This window comes from Paralichthys olivaceus, chromosome 23 (genome assembly GCF_024713975.1).
Source record: "Paralichthys olivaceus isolate ysfri-2021 chromosome 23, ASM2471397v2, whole genome shotgun sequence".
NCBI lineage: Eukaryota > Metazoa > Chordata > Actinopteri > Pleuronectiformes > Paralichthyidae > Paralichthys > Paralichthys olivaceus.
Window position 1 is genome coordinate 1,652,501 of NC_091115.1, and position 20,826 is coordinate 1,673,326.

Consider the following 20,826-nt stretch of genomic DNA (forward strand, 5'->3'; position numbering starts at 1 on the left):
TTACTTCAGTGAGCTGCTCAGTCAAGCAGCTGGACGCTGCACACTTCCCCAAACCCATAAAACACAGGTTTGACAGAGTTAGTTCCTCACAGACAAACGATGTAGCCAGACCGTGACGGTGTTAGCAGTCATGCTGGAGATTAACTTACAAAATATTCAGTGGAACTGATGGAACTGAGAGCTGTCATATGGCTTGAATTAGTAAAATGCTGCAGTGTTGTTTGAACGGTGGAAGATGACACATTATGTATTTTCTGGGTGTGGTGTACTGGACTGTTGTGGGCAAGGAATGCAGTGTTATCCAGTTTTCTATCTTTAAGATAGCTAATAGAGAAACATAGCATGAGGCCGTCAAACACGTATTTGTCTGATAAACAACCCAAACCCCCAAAGGTTTCAGTGCCGTTGTAAGACTGACCCATGTTGTTGTAAATATATTGATTTCACTTCATGCGTGTTTCCGGCTTTGAGTTTCCCATCCAGTTCTCAGTTCTGTGTAACCTGGATCCACTTAAAGGCTCAGAGAGCGTTTGTTCTCTGCTGTCAAACACCGTCCCCTTGGTTCATGGTTTATCTTTGAACCACAGATATGACATTTCTGCCCGAATCACACGTGACGAGAAAAACGTTACTAACGGTAACTGAACCGTTGCTACAGTCTCTGTCTGGGAAACCGACCAACTGCCCCCTGACCATCGACTCGCTGGTAAAAATGCCAACATGAGCTGTTTGCCCACGAGGGGAAACACAAAGAAACAAATGCTTAGTTTCATCCCCCAGCTTATCATGTGGTGAGATTTCACCATCGCCTTCGTGGGAAACGGTGCAGAAATAAACTGCCACAGGACAGGATGTCGTAACATTATCCCTCCACTGTTTACAGCCCACTTCACAAACAGCAGATCACAATAAGCGCTCGTCACACCACTGTCCCGTCTGCTTGTTGGCTTTCGTCCCTTTTTGGAGACAATATACAGTAGAGGAGTGCGACTGGTGAGGCAGATCAAAAACAAGACGAGAGGCGACACATGAAAAGAAATAAATGTATCTCGTGTCTCTGCCGCTGTGCACCACCTGCAGGGGTAAACAGTGATCAAAGCCCTTTCATCATCTGACGCTGCCAGAATATAAAACTCGCTATTGAGGCTTCAATTAGGACAAAAACACAAAGAGGAGAGGGAACACAGGGAGGGATAAAAAAAAAAGATGGAGAGAGAGAGAGAAATGAAAAGGGGGCAGTTTTTTGTCAAAGGGTTGACACAACTGGACATACATGAAGAAGAGGAGCTACTGAAGAAGGACGACGCACGTTGAGGACGTTTTCACACCTGGAAGCACTTTTTTACTTGTACTGATAAAGTTATGGTTATTATCGCCACCTTCAGACGCAGTACTCCACAGTCACAGTCCACTTTCACACCTGGTACTTTTGGTTCAGACTAAACTGAAAGGTCTCAAGGGTCGGAAACCAAACAAGGTCTGAAAGCGTCATGAGGTGGTAACTAAATTACTCAATAGAGAACTGATACGTGAGGCGGAGGAACAGAAGTTTTCTGTCTCTAAAAATAAAACAAGCCTGATAACTTGTGAGACTTTCAAGAGTTTCTTCAGGCACAACAACTGGGTATTTAAGGTCCCTGACTTATTTCCAACAATACACTGCTGCTTATTGTTGTTGAAAAGCTCATGAAGTCTTTCAAACGAATGCATTTATTGCGTTGCTCTAAAAATGCAGGCAGCATCATTAACATGCGTAATTCAATGCAAATTAACACGTACAATAACATCTTTGAACGTGCATCAGATTCCAAAGAGTGCTTATACCTCAAATCTTTTTAAAGTCATTCCTGAAATTTTCACCTCGCGGTCCAACCCTGCTGTGGTTTTTTATAAACAATGCACACGAGTCCGCAGCCGCCTGAAACAACCTAAACGAAAGAGACGTTTCACATCTAGAAACCTCTGCAATGTCGTGCTGCTTACAGTAACTGTGTAACCAACCAACACACCACGGTGCAGAACAATAGCGTCGGCCTTCCCCAGGGAAATTAGATTGAAAGGGCCAAAACAGAAGACGTGCTCATTGTACGCAACAGGGGACAAAGCACTCAACATATTTACTCGTTCAAAATAGTCACAGTGGAGTTTGTTGGGGGGGTATTGGCATCGGCTCCCCAAAATCCATATTTGTCTGGCTCTACTTCCTGCTCCCCGTTATTCCCCCTCACAGTTTAAGTGAATCTAACACATAAAATCAATAAGGAGCTCTCAGCTGAATACACTTGAACATCTGTAGTGTATGTTTTCTACAACCAGTGCTGGTTATTGTTGCACCGTCTGTGTTAAATTCAGTGGAACGAGTCTGGGCAGCTTAAAGACACTCATGAATTTTTAAGCTGACGATGAGAGCACCAATTGTTGATGAAATACAGGCTCTCGGACACAGTTTTCCTCCTGTCCTCCCGTCGTCGGAGCGGGTGAACAGATATATACATGCATATTTATGATCACTTGTTTCCCGTCGAGGACGAGGAGCAGGAGGAGAGAGTGAGCTGGGTGTAAGTATGGATGATTCAAAAGATATAACAGCTCAACAGATGCCTTTTTTTTTTTTTTTGAAAGATTAAACCACAATCTCCTCAGCTTGACTGTCAGAGATGCTTGAAAAGTTTTCTTAAAAGTTGTTTTTAACGCTGCAATTTAAGATTAAAAAACACGAATGCTGCCAGTGATGTGTCTGGAAAAGGCTCGTGACGAGACAAGGTCAAGCTGAGGTCAAACTGAATTTAAGCAGTTTGTAATAGACGTACATGCTGCGACACACTGAGGGGATTTACTGTCTGTGTTCATCAGGATGATTTGTTGTGTTTCTCTGCCCACACGTATTTTATAGACACACACACACACATTAAAGAGAGACAGAGACTACCTTGGTTCCTGTTGGCTGGTGATGCGTTTATTTACGCTTAAACATATCGGCCATTTTCTGAGAAGAGGAATGGGGATGTCTCTTTTTAGAACAGTGGTATTTCAGACTTCCTTCTCTCTTTCCTTTCCTGGCCTTTTCAGGAGTGTTTTGAGAGTGTGAGCGAGTGTGTGTGTGTGTGTGTGTGTGTGTGTGTGTAGGGGGTTATTTTGCCCACAATGCTGTGTGCTGAGGCATTAAGGGGGATTGGCTGACAGGAGCCGCTCCTTATTAGTCGTCTGGCTGGCCGTAAGAGGCTTTTCCTGCTTGGAAATGGAGCTGAGAAAAGAGGGCAAAAGGCAAAAACAGGAGAGAAACGCGAAGTGGCTCTCGATTGTGCAAAAGAGGAACCTCGTTGAAGAGAAACCATGACATGTTTAAGATTAGTCAATTACTTCCTTCTCCATCAGGCACTTGCCTGGTTGTGAAAGGAGGTTTCTGTAACACACTGGTATATGTGGCCATTTGTGGCCCCTTTCCTGTGTTGTGTGAGTGTTTCACAAAGATCTCGCTTTTGCTAACTCTAATCTCTCAAGTCAAGCTGCTTTCAGACGCTCGCTGAACCCCAGAGAATCCCCTGAAGTTATCTGGAGTGGCTGCGTGTGACAATATAAATGTTTGAGTCAGTTGCTCTGGACATTCTCTGGAGTTTTTCATGCCACCCCCACCCCCCCCCTTCTCCTTAGAATGCCAGAGTGAGTCCATGTGAGAATACAGCTGGATATTGTCAGTGAGCGAGTGGCTGTGTCGGTGATGGACGCAGAACTGGGAATAAACAAAGAATACAAATATCACAGGATGAAAAGCCATACATTTAGAAGACGATGAGATTCCAGAGCTTTTGGTGATGAGGGTCCGACGCCCGTGTGGAGTCAGAAAAACAGCTTCAGTGTCTTTCACCAACCTGAAGAGGAAACTGTCCGTCTGAGCTACAGAACATGATCTGACAGTTCAGTATAATCGTCCTGGCAGCCGCTCACCGACCGCATCAATACGAGCGTCATCTAATCGCACTGAATTTGCTCTAATGGAACAAAAGCCTGTTGTGGTTTTTTCCCCCTGAACACATGATATACTCTACATGTCTGTTTACATTCCTCAGATGCACAGGAAAGAGTTACGGGACTGGAAGGAGCTGTAAATTTAGTCGAGGTACAACACAGTGTACGTTTCCATCTGCTAAAAGAATTCAGTAACGTTCACTCTCTACGTCAACTCATCGTTGATTTTTTTCCCCCACGTTGAAACAAACTGTAGAAAGAAAAGCAGAAAATATACTTCAGGTACTTTATTTTTTTCATTATTAAATAGGATACAGGTCGATGTGTCAGAGCAGTGTTTATTTAATTAGAACAAAAATATATCATTGAATTATAAGAATGAAAATAACACGCAGTGCTGAAGGCGAGAGATGTTCTGAGGGAGAGATGTGTTAAGTTAATTAATAAGAAATAATTAAACCTCCCCCCTGAGGTGATTCTCTGTGGCAGGTTTCATTTATATTTACAGTGTTGACGATAGTAAAGCAAGTGACACAGAAAAAGAAAACTTCGTACGTGACTTTAACGGAAGCACTCACCTCTAAACGGCTCCTGATTCTTCGGAGAGATCAGCAGCGCCTCCTCCCAACCAGCCCATCTGTTTAGATCGAGCCGATAATGAACCTGTGGAGTTGACTGCTGAGGTGACACTGACTCCATCACCGCAGCGCCAGCCACGACTCCCTCTCCTTCTCCCTCTCCTTCTCCGTCTCGCTCTTGTTTCAGAATCGTGCGTGTGCATGTTTGTTGTCGAAGAATATACAGCTGCTAAAGTACATATATGACTGAAGGCAAAATAAGAGACCTTAAATATATTCTGAAGTGATTAAAATGAATGAAATCTATCAGTGTATTTAAACAATGTAGTTGAGCTGAAATTGTATTTTATCACTGTGTCATCAATGGTCTCAACTGGACTCATGGATTAACTGATTGGATTTGAGAGGTCAAAGGTCACCGTGGCCTCACTCACTGTTTCTGGCCTCTTGAACATGATAAAATCTGTTTCAGGTAATTTACTTAAAAGCTTCTCAAGTTGTCAATTGGACTCAAAGATGATAAGATTTTAGAGGCCAGTGATTATATTGATTATATTGATTATATTGATTTGAGTCTGGAGCTGGTTGATTTGGCTTTGAATAGATAAGAAAACTGCAACATGAGGATAACAAGATTTTGTGGCATAGTCGCAGAACCTGGAATATTTTTTTCAACTTATACAACATTTAATTGTTTTGTTTTTTTAAGAAGAAAGCTTGACATTTATTTTTGTTTCAGTATCTTAGCAGCAGCAGCAGAAAAGGAAACTTTCATCCTCCGCTGCCTCCATGATTTTAATGAGTTTTCTTGTTCAGTCACGTTTTTCACCTCTGATACTGTGATTTGTTCTCTTCAGACTTTCTCTTTCTCGCCCGTTGTGTTCAGCAGCTCAGAGAACGACAAAGTTGTACTTTGATTTGTTCTCGTGAATTTATTGTCCGGTGTAATCATCTTTTAAATGTAGTGTCATGGATGGGAGAGATGTGCGGCTCCGCCAGCTTCTACATCAGCTCCGCATTTTCCCAGGAGGTTTTATTCCCTTCGGTGTAGACACATCCAAACTGTTCTATTCTTTTCTTTTGGTAAATGTGAGCATCAGGTCTTCAACTAATGGATATTCTCATCATGGGTTAATCTGCTGATTAGTCTTTTGGCCAAACTGTTAGGAAATCATCAAAAATCATCACGAAACATCAAATTCTCAGATTTAAGAAACCAGAGAGTATTTGTTTATGGTTAAATTATATTTAGAAAAGAATTATTGGTAAATTAGATATTTTACTCCTCGGTATGTGCATCAGCCCCCCCCCCCAAAAAAACAACAACATTGGTTTGGCTCTACTACGAACATTATTTGCTTTCTGTAGATAATCAACTACTCCGGAGATTCTTGGTGATTCCTAGTATTTCTGTACATTTACGTCTATTTATAGGTTTCTCTTAATCCTCACAAACACTAATACACCACCATTTTCATACTGTAAACATGGATTAACTCCTTTCTGCTGTGTCCCGTGTGTGTGTGTGTGTGTGTGTGTGTGTGTGTGTGTGTGTGTGTGCGCAGGTAGGATTATTGAGCACTGATCATCTTTCAGCACTCAGAGAGATGAACGACCACTCAACCTCAAAGCTCTCTCTCTCTCTCTCACATACATGAATTATAAATGTGACTCAGTACGTGAATGACAATATATTGGAATTAATCAGTCACACTGATAAATAATTAATCGATAGATATATTTTTCTTCTTCTCCCTGAAGCCAAGTGTTGCTGTTGTGATTTCCGGTCCCTGACACGCACGCACATGCACACACACACACACACACACACACACACACACACACACACACACACACACACACACACACACACACACGACCCAGTGGACCTCAGCTGCAGTGACATGCTATAATTAGTAAGACAGCATCTTAATCTCTCTTTCTCTCTCTCTCTCCCCCCCCACTCTCTTTGTGTGTGTGTGTGTGTGTGTGGACTAATTGCTCAGGTTAGATGAGAGTCATTAGTAAATGATTAATTTTATTAGGCAGCTGTAGCCTGAGGTTATAGAGACAGTACATTTCCTTTTTCTCACCCACTGTAAGATTTACTGTGGACGTACTGTAACGACGTCGGATCCATTTTCACGTCTGCAAATTGCAGATAGTTTATTTTATCTATAATTAGTTTACTTCAATATAAAAGTGGAAAAGTGTTGAATCCTCACAGTGAAGAATGATTAAAAATCTGCTCTAACGTTCATCTTCATCTGTTTCCACATTTCACTTTAGTTTTCTGTGTTTACGTCCCTCACCTACCAACCCTTCTCCTTTCGCCTCTTTCTCTTTTCTCCCTCCCTCCCTCCCTCCCTCTCTCCCCTTTGTATTCACTTTTGCCCCCGCTCGCTCTCATCTTCTTTTTATCTTTCGGTCTCTATCTGTTTCTCATTTTCTCTGCTGTCTTCTCTCTGTGTGTGTCTATTCTAAGCAGTAAAGGTCAGATACAGATGCACAGCGTGAATCTGATGCCTCCCCCACATTACTTGCTCACACACACACACACACACACACACACACACACACACACACACACACACACACACACACACACACACACACACTGACAAACTGTGTAATTATGTAGGTGTCAGAGGAAGATATGAGAGAGAAAGAGGGATAGCGCGGGTGAGGAGAGGGTAGTATCACTCCCATGTTCTGGCTGTGGTTCATGACATGTATTAACTGACTGGAGGAAATATATGCAGTGTTTCACCGCTTCACTGCAAGTTTCTGTGTGTGTGTGTGTGTGTGTGTGTGTGTGTGTGTGTGTGTCAGATCTGAACATCTGTACAACGCGATGGAAAACCTGGATAGAGACGTATTGTTCCTTGGAGCAGCGCTGTCTGAGGACAAAGACGGGACGATAGGGGACGTCTCTGAATAGTTGACAATGTGGTGGTTTCAGTTTAGTTTCACCAGTGATTTGAAAATGAACGCCACTTTCCAGTTTCCCACTCACGAGCAGTCACGGGTTATAAAAAAAACTCAGAGAACTTTGTCCAAACAGATTTGTTGGATTTGGACACTCTGAGATTGTTGACGTACTATTTGAGTTTCACAATCACCACCTAAGCTAGGACGCGTCTGCTCAGGTCTGAACCAGGTAATGTTGACAGTCAGAAGATAACGTGAGCGGATCCACGATCCAGCCGCTGCTCTTTTGTTTGAACGCGTCTGATTGTACAAGAGGAGCTAATGACAAGACGAGTGTGTGAGACTGATAAACAAAACTGGCTGAAACTGAACCGCTTCAGTCCCTGATTGTGACAGTTTGTCATGTTAATCCTGGATCTGGGAGAATATACAGCTCAGTCTGCCATGAGTGAGTGAGCGAGGATTATTTAGTAATCCAGTCGAACAGGTTTCAGATTCACGTGAGGTTCACTCGATATCATTTGTTCACCTGCAGCTCTCCGCTCCAAGTTTATCTCAGTCAGCACAGCAGATTATTTATGATGTATGTTTGTTGTGTTTTGGAAAAGTCCAGTTGGGTTCAAGGTTTTACATCAGTAAAAGTTTTAAACGGCAATATTAAGCGATTGATTGTACAGAAAATAGTGATAAATGTTTGAATGTTTTCCCGTCAACCAATAATCCAAACATCAAAATGACTAATAACACATTTTAATTTTCAAAACATTACAAAAAGGAGAAGCAACAACCAACCTACCAACATTTTTATTCGTAAAATAACTGGGAACTAAAGTTGATCGATGTAGTGGAGCAGAAAATGAGTTGCATGAGAAGAAAATACTCAAGTAAAGCAGTGTTTCAGTTCTTCCTCTGAGCGCGTCTCTGTGAACATGAGATATTGTCTTTGCGCCTCTTCACGACTGTTTGCGTCTGTTTGTGTTTATCTGTCGAGATGTGTGAGTTTGTGCAGCGTGACAGTTTGCATCATGTGTCACTTTCCCCAACACGAAGGAAAAATGTTCTCAGAATGTTAACAAGTGAGAAATCCAGCCGGTGTGTCCTGTCGTGGTGTTTGCAGGAGGTGTGATGACCGACTGATGGAGAAGGAGAATGTTTTGTGTTATTTGAAATCGATATCTCATTTTTTGCTCGTGCTCTTCACAAGTCGGCAGCTGCAGGGTGAACCTGTGTTGTTATTGACGGATCATTAAGAGATTGCGTTGTGTTTTTTTTATTTTCTTCAGGCGCTAATATCTCCGAACTGCAGCGCTACCTGGCAATAACACCCCTGTCTTCTTGTTGATAGTTCAAGCGAGTACAACAAAAAGGCTAATTATAAACGGGTTTAATAATATTTCATAAGACGTGTCTCAAATCAGTGTCGTTCCAGTTTGTGACGGTCGCAGCACAGACTGCCTCCAGAGAGGATGTGTCATCGCAACATATTTGTGGGTCGTCTCTGGGGCACGGATGTTCAGGATTCGTCTCTCGTCTGTCCGTCTTTGCCTTTTTGACAATAACTTGGGTGAATTACAAGTAAGACACTCTCACTGGTTTATCCTCAGTCTCCTAGAAAGACAGAAGCTACTAGGATCTCGATTTTCCCCCTTTTTATTCTGCAAATATCAACATGGAAACCACTATTTGTAAATGTGTGTGTGTGTGAGAGTGTGTTTCAGCAGTATGTTGAGTTGACACTCCAGCTCTGTGACAGATACGAGTCCATCCACAGACAATTTAAGCAGTTCTCTCCCTCTCGTTTCCTACTTATAGAAACAGAGTGGGTTTTCTGAGTGGGAGTTCTGGAAAAGATTCATTGCTGACTCTGCAGGACAAAAAAAAAAAAAAAAACAGAATAGCTGGTTGGGAAACAAGAGAGATTACCTCTCAAGTATCAGTCACAGCAGAAATGTAACTGTGCGTGCATGTGTCGTGAGTTAAATTAAACCTGAATAAAAGTCTGAATTACAATATCCCAATGAAATAATCAGTACGTACACTTTTTATTCACATTGATCGGTGTGAATATTTAGAATTTGTTAATCCTGCATCTGTTTCAGAAAATTGTGCCGACTCAAGCCTGAAGACCTTGAAATAAATACTCTAATATTTTTAAAAGAACATTAGCTAAATGTGGTAATTTGACACGATGATGATAACAACAACAACTCTGCAGCGAGCCACGGTCTCTCTCTAGAATCTGCCGTCTTCTCCGATGTGCTCCTGATGTGCGGAGAGCAGAGTGTTAAGAATGAATAATGAGTCCACCGGCGGTTCAATGGCAGAAGGAGATGAATTGTAGATAACAGTGAGCAGGAGTGATCTTGTGTGTAACTCCTTTACACACCAGGGTTGAATAAGTCTGTTGCTGAAGGTGCTGTTAAGCTCCGCTTGAGATGTTGTGTATAAGTATAATCACAGGGAGATTTGTGGCGTCCTGACTTACTGGAAACAATGATCCTGAACGACAAAACAAATTGTGTTTACGTGTCTTTTCTGTCTCTGGTTTAAAGTCTTCTTCACTTGGGATAAAGGCCACAAACAGACATGATTTCATTTTCTTTCTATGTTTCCAGGCTCAGGGTTTCATGCGTGGTTCAGTATTCTGATATCGATGATTGTTCAAATGTTTCTTATAGGTTTAGTTCTGATGATATGAATCTGATCTCAGATTTCTGACCAACCACATTCCTGCTTCCTTTCTACTGATCTGAATTTGAATCAGAGTTGAAGTGAAAATAGTGGATGTATGGAGGGATGAGGACGTGAGCAAAGAGGTAGATGAGGTTGAGAGTGAGAGAAATTGAAAGTGTGAAGGAGATGATGATGACGAGGAGGAGGAGGAGGAGGATGAGGAGAGAAGCCAAGGCCTTTGGGCAAAGCCAAGACCGCCTACAGATGCTCTCTCTCCTTCACTCCCTCTCTCTATTCTCACATCCCTTTTCCTTTCCCTCTCTCTGTTCTCACTTCACGTGTCCTCTGTCTCTCTTTTTCACACTCTCCTCTTTTTCTCATATCTGACTTGCTCTCTCTCTCTCTCTCTCTCTCTCTCTCTCTCTCTCTGGATCTCCGCTTCTCTCTCCTCCTCATCCTCCCTCAGAGGAGGACTAATGTAGGCCAGTGGAGGAGTGAAGTGAAGGGCAGGCACGCTCGCTCGCTCAGTCAAACACACACTCAGACCTTCGCCGTGTCCAGTGAAGGGCAGCGTCACATCTGCACGTGTTCAAACTGGAACTGAAGTGAAATCAGATAAAGGGAGAGATGAGCTGTAAACATGCTGCAAATGTGGAATGTACCGAAACAAGACTGATAAATCACGAGCAGCTGAGATGGAGGAACGTTCCCCTCAGCCTTTGACTCACCGATATAATATGAGGCAATTCTTAGAATGTGTAAAAACAACCAGACCTGTTATATTTTGTTCACTTGTTTACGTAAACTATCCCAGTTTTATCCACGGCGACAGGACATTACATTTTACCGTCTTTTAATTACGTCAAATCATATTTACTCGTGACTTTGTGCGTCTCTGCTGCGACTTGTTGCGTAATATGTGAATAAACCTTGAACATGTTACTTCATCTGTGCGCAAGATTTACGCCTGAGTCACTTAAAATAGATTTGATGGTGAAGACGGGTCCCATGATCCCTCGCTGCTTCACGCCGCCATCAAACGAGGTATTTTGTTATTGTTTTGACTGAGAGACACCGAGTCGCCAAAGTTTCATATCATACGTTTAATATTTTTCCATGTGGGAGATATCTGCGATTTATGACACCAACAATATCTCCCGCTTGCTGTTAAGAATTATAAACCTGTTGACAGCCACTGGTAGATTGGATGCACATGCACCGGCGCTGGAAGTTAAGAGATTTTTAGAGCGTATAACGACTTTATGGATGCAAATGCAAAAATGAGTTATAAACATTGACTCAAATCTTGTATGAATTCGTAATAGTGGTACAATGCATGCAAATGGAAAAAACTAGTATGAAAACAAGTTTAAAATACTTTTTTAAAGTACTGTATACTACATGAAATATGTAACCGGGACAAACTCATAAAGACTAAATTCAAATAATAATGGGACACAAAGTAAAGAGGGAGAAAGCGAGAGAGAATGCTTATAAATAGAGGGAGGAAGGTCAGAGGGAAAGAGTCAGACTTCCTGTATACAGCCTCACAACCGGATACACACACATGCACACACACATGCCCATAGGAAAAACACACAACACAAAGTAATGTAATGTTCATGATTCCACTTTGAATCATTTTTACTGAGCACCAACTGGATTATTTTCTAATGGGTTATTGTATTGCATTGTTTCCTGCCGCTGTCTTATCTTAAATAACTAATTTCATCATAGATGAATTGAGTTAACTCAAACATACGTCAATCATTATTACCAGAAGTCTGATTTAGTCCCAGCAACAGTCCTAAACCCAAAGACATTCAATACACAACAATACAAAACTGATAAAAGCAGCTTAGATAATGATATTATCAATATACCTGTCGATTTTAATTGTTGATTAACTGATAAACGTTTACTTCTCTGTCTCCTCTTCTACGGTGAAACTCTACCTGCTTGTTGTCTCAGCATCTGCTCCTCTGTTTAACTGTCTCTGTTATACACCCCTTCTTCTGTGTGTGTGTGTGTCTGTGTGTGTGTTATGGTGACCATGTTGCACTTGCAGTCCCAAGAACAGTGTGTTTCCCAGAAGTGTGTGTGTGTTTGTGTGTGTGTGCGTGTGCGTGTGTGTGTGTGTGAGAAGACAGTGATCTAATAAGAGTTGATAGTGTACCCGACTGCAGCTGCTCTCACACACCCACTCCCTGTCAGAGATACGGAGAAGAGAAAAGTAGACTGTAATTAAATATATTATACTTATTAAAGTAGAGGGGTAAACTCAGCGCCGTCAGGATCCAACTCCAGAACAGCTTATATATACATATATGTACACATATATACATATATGTGTGTGTACACAAACGACCATGGGCAGTACGATCAGTGTGATAAGAACTCCCATTTGCCAACATGGAGGAGGGGGGATTGCAGCCAGCCACCAGGCGGCGGTCCAGATGATTTGGAGTAATGTGCCAATTGTGTACACGGAGCAACTTCTGGGCACTATCACGGTCCGCAAGTGCATCAGGTGGTTTATGTGGTAGACAATCAGAGCAGCTCCGCAGGCCGGGAGGACAAGCTGCGTCAAATCATTCAAGCGACTGGCTGGTTTGTCGTCCACCGCTGTGGGCGCCTGCAGACCAGAGCTCGGGGAAGATATCCACGGCCGGTGACACAGACGGTGAGGTGACATTTGCGAACTGACGGACGGAACGCGCTGGGAGGAAGACGGTCAGACAGAGAGGAATTCTGTACGCTCAGATAAAACTGGGAAGGAAGTCTGAGTGGGGTTACCATGACAACCACACCCTTCACACCCTGCCCCCAACATACATGTACAAACACACACACACACACAAATAAACACATTGACCAGTCCGCAGCCGGCAGATGGGGAAACATTTTTGTGTGTGTTTATTTCAGAGAGTCGACCAGATAAGAAAATGTTTTGTGTAGACTCACAATAAATGACCACACACAAAGCACCATCTATCAGTAACTGTGTGTGTGTGTGTCTCAATGTGTGCGTCTTTTGTGATTTGATTTTTCCTGCTATTGTCCGTGTGCAGTCTTGTTCCTGTGTGTGTGTGTGCATTGTGGTCAGACTTGGGGTGGAATAGAGAACCGCACTTTAAAATGAACGCACATACGTGAGGACAAAACCAAAGTCATCGTGAGTCCCTGAGTGTGTTATACTGAGTGTGCGTGTTTGCGTGTGGCGATCGGCCTTCATCTATCACACGCCATCACCTGGGGCAGTGAGAGGAGGCCTGCAGAGACACAGGCACGTCCTCTCCATGTTGTCCGTCTCACGTGCACGCGCTCCGTACGCGCGCTCCGTGCATGCTGCGTCACCAGCGGCAACGAACAAGCCTTTCACAGTGACCCACATAGAGCGAGAGAGAAGGAGAGGATAAAAGGAGGTGGAGAAACTGGGAAGAGATGAAAAAGAAGGGGGGGGAGATTGAAAGGAGGGAGATAAAGAAACAAGCGGAGCAACAGAAGAACGTCCTCTACTCCAGTAAATGACATTTCACCAGTTGATCGAGTGCACGTGTTGATGTTGAGATTAACGCTGCTCTGTGCTGCTCGTTCAAACCGCAGCTGCATCATCGTCTTGTGTTGAGTTTGTGGAGACGTTTTACTGTCATTGGTTTGCAGCTGCAACTATTCTCTCGTCGTTCATCGACCAATCACATCCTCATTAACTTGTGTACAAACTGTGATGTAGGAACTTGAACAGAAATATCAATCACTAACGAACATATCGATCAGACATTAAAATCCTCTGGAATATAGTTTGTGAGGCACTTTTTTTTTTTTTCCTCTCTTCCTGCTCCATCTGCATAAAACGGCTTTAAACAGTACAGGTCCTTTTAGCCTTTAAATCTCCACATCACTCAAACGGTGTGTGAGGGAGAAATGCTCCTCTCAGTGTGTGTGTGTGTGATCATGTATTTCTCAAGTTGCCCTTGCCAGGTTATATCTCTTACGTAATGTTTCTAAAAATAGAGCAGATTCACCTGTCAGGGAATCAACGAAGTGAGGAAGAAGAGAAAACAGAAGGACGGACATTCTTCTCTCGATATGATGTTTTTGACTAATAATACATTGACGTGTTTATATCTATATTGTGATGTAAACCATGAACTTAAATCCTGAGCAAAGTCCAGTCACCTTTAACAGCATCGTGTCTATGCATCACTTTCTCTCCTGTTAGTTTAAATGCTGTTCTGTGATACTTGTCATTCTGTCGTTGGCTGATCAGCTTTAATCAAACTGAAAGTCACGGAGGTAGAGGACGGATGTGAAGTATTGTGGATCCACTGATCTCACACTCACTCAGTTTTGTTTCTTGTCCACTGACTACTTTCACTACCTATAAACATAATGTTGCTCTTCACGTCCGACCTTTTTAACTTAACCTAATCTCAAGTGAAAATCGTCCCCTCTCCACGTCACTGTAACCCTAACCTGAATCAAAAAGCACACACTCACACACACACATTGCTACACAGGACTGGGCTCAGGTGTCTGGTGTCAGGTCTCCCGTTGCCTGTCACGTTGAGTGGCATAATTACCTGACCTGTGCCGTGAGCGCGCGGGGGGAAATGGCTGATTTTCCTTTTCCTCGACTTCGTTAACGGGGATATAGGCAACGGAATAAGTGAAGGAACATCACAGAGTAATGATGATGATAAGTGTCGGAGCCCGTAGACTCGCACGAAGGAGTGGGAGGGTGAAAAAGGTGCATTGGTTTCACCGGCTCCTCGGCTACAGGTGAGTGACGCTGTCGACCGGCTGCCATAGTTAACCTCTGCAGCTGAACCGTATCTATTCAGGGATCATAATCAACGTAACGGGGCATATCATGGCTCCTACGGTCAACCGGGAGTGAAACAAATCTATTTCTCACGATCGTGTCATCGCTCACTCTATACATCAGAGTGGGTGAGCGGCTCTGACAGCTCGGAGCGTTTCCAAGGCTGCTTTGTGTATATGGTGGAGGACTGGTGTGACTCAGAGCGTGTTTGGTAGAAAAATTCAACCTTGTAACTGATGCTACACGTGAATCATTTTTAAATTGAATTAAACAGTAAATGATTTGAGCTTTAGAAAACTCAATGGCTGATGACCAATCTGCAGAAAGAGACTTTTAGACTTTGAACACAGGCTTGGATGAAAAAACACATGAGAAAAGGATATTTTGATAACATAAATATCCCTATTCAATATGGATAATGTAGTTTACATTCTCCACACCTTGAACAAATGTTTGTCTGCACAGAGAAACTGGTTGAACACCGAAACCCACACTGGTGCAGTTGTGTCTCTTTTGTCAACCAACTTCTCCCACATAATCACAGCGTCCTCTGCTTTCAGGAGTCAGAAGATGTTCTTTGGATTCCTCCCACTTGCAGCTGCCTCTTTATTTTCGTGGCTGTTACTTTTGTTCTCACTTTACCGTTTATCTTCAGCGTCGGTGCACGGGCGCGACGAGGCTTTAATACCAGGGGATTTGCAGAAAGTGGTTAAATGGCTGCAGCAGAAAAAATGTGCAGCGGCGCGGGATTGTTTTACATCTACGATAACACCCACCTCAAGGGGCTCGTTCTCTTCCCACTTTCATCACCTGAATAGTAGTCGAGTGCGTGAAAAGTTCCCTCTGTAGTAACTGTTGACCCCTGCATGGTTACACAGGATCTGTATTTAGAAAACAGTTGAAGAATTACATCATCGTCAGTACGTGGGCTGTGTAATGAAGACGGTTAATGCACGATGTGTGTGTGTTTGTGTGTGTGTGTGTGTGTGTGTGTGTTACAGTCATCCCACATAGGGTGATTAGGTTTCTGTCCAAGTCATTGTATTTACACTAAAGTTGCTCAAACACACACACACACACACACACGGAGCAGATTCTCCACCAATATAATTACTGGATGAGCTGCCGATGCTCCCGCTGTGCCGTTGTCATAGCAACGCCGACAACCCACCTCTGCAGGAGGAAGAGGAGGAGGAGGAGGAGAATAAAGAGAGTAGGCAAGGCAGGGGGAGGATGAGGAAGAGAGAGAGAGAGCAGAGGATGACAGGAGAGCAAAGGAGGAGCAAACCAGTGGCAGAAGAAGAGAGGGAGATTAGAGGGGGGAGGAGGAGATGGGAGGGGAGGAAAACTGGAGGTGATGTGGGGATAAGAAGGAGGTGAAGAGGAGGAGGAAAGGGGAACGCGATTAGTTCCCCGAGGAAAAGAGAGCGAGTCTGTGAAAAGGTAGAGGGCCAGACACGGAGAACAGGAAAGAGATGGAGGCAGAGGAGTAGGTGGTGTTAGGAGTGGAGTCAAACACACTTTGTTCATGTCATCACGTCGAAGACAGAACGACACAGAACCTCAGAAAATCCCTGCTCGAGTTTTTGCTCTGCCGGACGCTCACTGCGAATTATTTAAATGCTTTCAAACGAGATGTATTTTTAGATTGATGCACTTTTACAGCCTCTCAGAGAGAGAACTCATCTACTTGAATCAACTGCATGTGTGTGTACGTGTGTTTGAAAAAGCTTCACACTGTTTGTTTAGATTTTAGGAGTGAGAGCCTTAATGCCTGTGATCCTGTCTGCTTTTAGTAGATTAGGACTCACTCAAATATAATGGTGTCCCATGACCTCTGGATGAGAGTGTGTGTGAGTGTGAGTGAGTGTGTGTTTGCATATTTAAATGTGTGTTCAGTGATGAGTATGTCATTATGCATTACAGTAAATTGTCGCTGCCTGAAATGGTACACACACGCGCACACACACACACACACACACACACACACACACACACACACGCAGGTACACGTTTGTCTTTGAATAGCCGTGTGCACACTCAATGACATCCCCCAGCCCATGACCTTAACCACCAAAACTAAATTCCCAACACTGACCTTTGCGCTGTGGGATTTTATTTCTGCGACGCACAACTCATTTTAGATTCGGACTTCATTTGTCGTGCAGTTCTCAAGCTCTCGCACAGTTGAGTGGATTCGTGTGTGTGTGTGTGTGTGTGTGTGTGATTTGCAGGTAAAATGAAGATGAACTCGTTTTGTGTTTGGGGGTTAGCAGGTGCAGTCGGTCAAAGTTTCTGCCTTTGGTTTCACTCCCAAACGAATGGTTTCAACAAACCCGTGGGTCAGTTCTCAGTCTCTGTGTGTTTGTGTGGTCCCCTGCTCCGCGTGGCATATGTCCAGTCACCATACGTCCTTGCATTTATGCTGTTGTCACCCACGCAAGACTATTTTTATCCCAAGAGTCGTGAGTGTGTGTGTGTGTGTATGTGAGAGAGTGTGAGTGTGTGTGTGTGTGTGTGTGTGTCAGGTTGTGTTATCAGGTTACAGGTTGTGTAAGTGGACTCCTCTTTGTCCTGGTTGATAATTTTAGACAGACGTCCACTGAAACTTTCAACAGGGAGGTCAGATGCTCCGTGCAACCTTTTCCACTGAAAGACACACACACACACACACACACACACACACACCTCCTCTACTAGAACCTTCACAGTAACTACTATTAGCATAACCTCAGCATGCGACAGTTAACAGGCCTCCACATCATTAGTGATACCTCAACCAAACACACACACACACACACACACACACACACACACAGTTAGTTGATAAATGGACTCGTAAATAAACAAAACAAAAAGTTATTTTCATTATCTGTAATTTATCAAGCAAAAGATTTTCCTCTTTCACTCTGTTTCACTGTCAGACTAAAGTCTACTCTTTGGATTTGGACTATTGGTGGAGCAATATAAGACACATCCCCGCTCATGGTGAGAAACTGTGATTGACATCTCGGACCTCTCTTCGGGGCCTTAAAAGGCCACTGAGGAGAGACTCAGTTGATCCTGGATGCTGCTATGATGTGTGGAGTGGGTTGTTTCTTTCGTGCGGGTAAAGGAGGTGGTGATGGGGGTGATGATGGAAACTTAAAATCCAGTAAAATCCAAACCAAGAGAAAATATACAAACGCAGAGACGAGAAATCTGACAAAAAGGGTTTAGAGGATGTGTACGGGGGGGAGAGTCAGAGACTGAAACATGGAGAGAGATGGATGCTGACTCATCCTCTAACAGAACGGCGCTGCCGTCGTCTCTCTCGCTCTCATCACCCCTAAGTGCTGCTGGCAGTCTCTCCTCCAAGCTGCTCCCAGTTCTCCTCAACCAAGTATCTGCAGCTGAACCCACTGAAATGGTCTCTGAACATAAATAATTCATCTACATGCTGAATTATACTGAAATTATGCTCTGTGTGATTCGGCCGCCCTGCGTTGAGAAAGAACTGTGTCACAGGAAAGAATGACAGAGCTGGTTTTGAACATTTCTTCTTCTTTCCGTGTCGTTTTTAGGAAGGCGATCTCCCGCTCAGGCCTCCAGCACCTCGGTCCTCCGCAGCTCTCCCTGCCTCCTGCATCCAACGGCCCCAACAAGGAGCTCCGCACCTGCATGGACTGGACGGTCAGACATGCACTCATACAGATTGTTTTTGTCTGCTCTTGCAAGATTTTACCAACACACATACTCCAAGAAATAAAATCTGAAGGTTTTAAATACAGCACAAAAAGTCCCAGCCTCTGTTGTCCTCGTTTGGCTGAGTCACCGGATGACATTTGGATTTTTATGCCAACAGATTTGTTAGCAGACTGGTTTCATCGGCCGTATGTTCATGAGGAAGTGAATAGCAGCAATTTCCTTTTGGGTTGTTGTTCATAACTAGAAAATGTCTTTTCAGAACTTTTTGGGTTGTGTAATTTTAATTATTATTATTTATTTTATAAAATAAAACTTTTCACATCAACAGACATGTCATATCTGCCAATAAATATCTCCAGCTCTTTCTATAATTCAGTTAAATGACTTCAAAATGACGCCAAACATTTGAAAACTGCATCTGACTGCATTTAACTATTTATACATTTGTATAAACTGTCTCATTTGAGTCAGCTGTTGTTCTGCTGTGGTTGTTTTTGCAATGTTTGTGAAACAGGGTGTGAAGAAACGACCGCTGCCAACGTTACCCTGTTTACAATAATGGAAGAAAGAGAGGCTGTTATTTTTGACTGATTCATCAAGAGAAAAAGAGAAAAGAGAGACCGTAACAGAGGACGGGTTTCACTGTAGAATAATCAAAGCAGAAACATTTTGATTCTGCTTCCTGAAAGAAAACAAGCGAAGAAACCTGCAGAAAGAAAAACAGCATCGTGCTAAAAATAGATCCTGTAAATATTGTCGATTACCAGTTGGTTTATTACACCGAGCAGTCAGGCAGTAAATAAATCATGCACCGATGATTAACAGTAAATAAAACATGCCGTATTGTTAATTGGAAGGTGTAAGTAGACAAACTGTTGAGGGGGCAGATCTGAAGTTCCCCTCTGGCTCTGTCTGCAGGGACACTTCCAGCACATCATCGCTGGCCTTTAGCTCTCTGCACGACACACACACGCTTAAATTATTATACACTTTCATTTACTGAGGCTGTTAGGAGCTAATGAGTCAGATACTGTCAGTGCATATTCACTACGGGGTCACTTCAAGGTTTTGGATGAGTTAGATATCGATGGCAATTATAACGATTTGAAGCCACGTGCATGTGAACACTTCCTCCACCTCTGCACTCAGACCCTGTGCTCAACATGTCGTCATTTGTCGTTGCTGTAGTTTTAATTGGATTCTCTCACAGCAAGAAGAAAATCTGTGTGTTTAGCCCCGAAACATTTTTCTTGTATATTCCAATACTTTAGGTTCAGTAGCGAAATAAATCGGCCAGCGATGAACTCAGCTGTGTTTGTGTTCTTTGTTTCAACGATTCCTTTTATCGTCGATTCATAAAACATTTCTGTTCAGATTTCCCTCCAAAGAAATATATTTACTTTTATGTGCAGTAAATAAAAGCACCAAATGCTGCTTGATCACAATCACACATGCAGACATAGACACTCACATGTTTGTATGCATGTAGATGTGCGTTACGTAGGTGTGTGTTTGCATTCTGGGCCCTGTGGTGTTTTGATCGGCGCCTAAAATCAACATGAACTGTGAAATTACCAACCTACTCAGCGGCCGCAATTATGTGCTTGACACACTTGTTGACCAGTTGCGCTGCCGAGTGCTCTTCGTGTGGTCGCAGTTTAATACGACTGAAAACGATCTGAGTGAGAGACGCAGGAGGACAATGTGAGTTATTATATCATCGTTTCCCTCTTTGTGTCTCTTGTCTGTGCCTCTGCAGGAGAACGCCGTGAACGGAGATCACCTGTGGATGGAGACGAGCTGTTCAGGAGAGCTCTGTTATCTCGGAGAGGACACCTGCTTACTGAAGACCGCAGTGAGTGGTGTACGCACGCTGACCACTCCTCTCTGTGTGTGTGTGAGTGTGTGGTTGTATCAGTGTGTGGAACATTTTGTGTATAGATCTTACGGAGTGAGGATGTTTTAGGGTTTTAGTTTTAGTTTAGGGGTAAGATGAGCTGAACTGTGGGAAGGCTAAGGTTGGATTAATGTCTGAGGGACATGGGCGCTTGGGGACCATGAAGACACTTGAAAAGAACCGTGATTGATTGTTTAAACTCCCACGATAAAAGCAGTCCATAAATAAATCAATGAAATCAGTAAAGAAGCAAAGGTTTAAAAGATCAC

At 43.2% G+C, this 20,826-nt stretch overlaps 1 protein-coding gene across 16 annotated transcripts in view; it reads left to right on the forward strand.

Annotated features, from left to right (window-relative positions):
- Positions 1-20,826, forward strand: part of dgki (diacylglycerol kinase, iota) — a 43,979-nt gene that overhangs the window by 2,869 nt on the left and 20,284 nt on the right. For 9 of the 16 annotated variants that reach the window (XR_011240117.1, XR_011240118.1, XM_069519601.1 and 6 more), the window contains exons 2-3: positions 18,537-18,645; positions 20,420-20,524. Coding sequence is in view for 14 of the 16 variants with exons in the window: in XM_069519601.1 (XP_069375702.1) it covers positions 18,537-18,645; positions 20,420-20,524 (214 nt within the window). In the remaining 2 variants the exon portion in view is untranslated. The remainder of the gene's footprint in view (positions 1-18,536; positions 18,646-20,419; positions 20,525-20,826) is intronic. The other 7 variants (XM_069519604.1, XM_069519608.1, XM_069519610.1 and 4 more) reach the window with 1 other exon arrangement.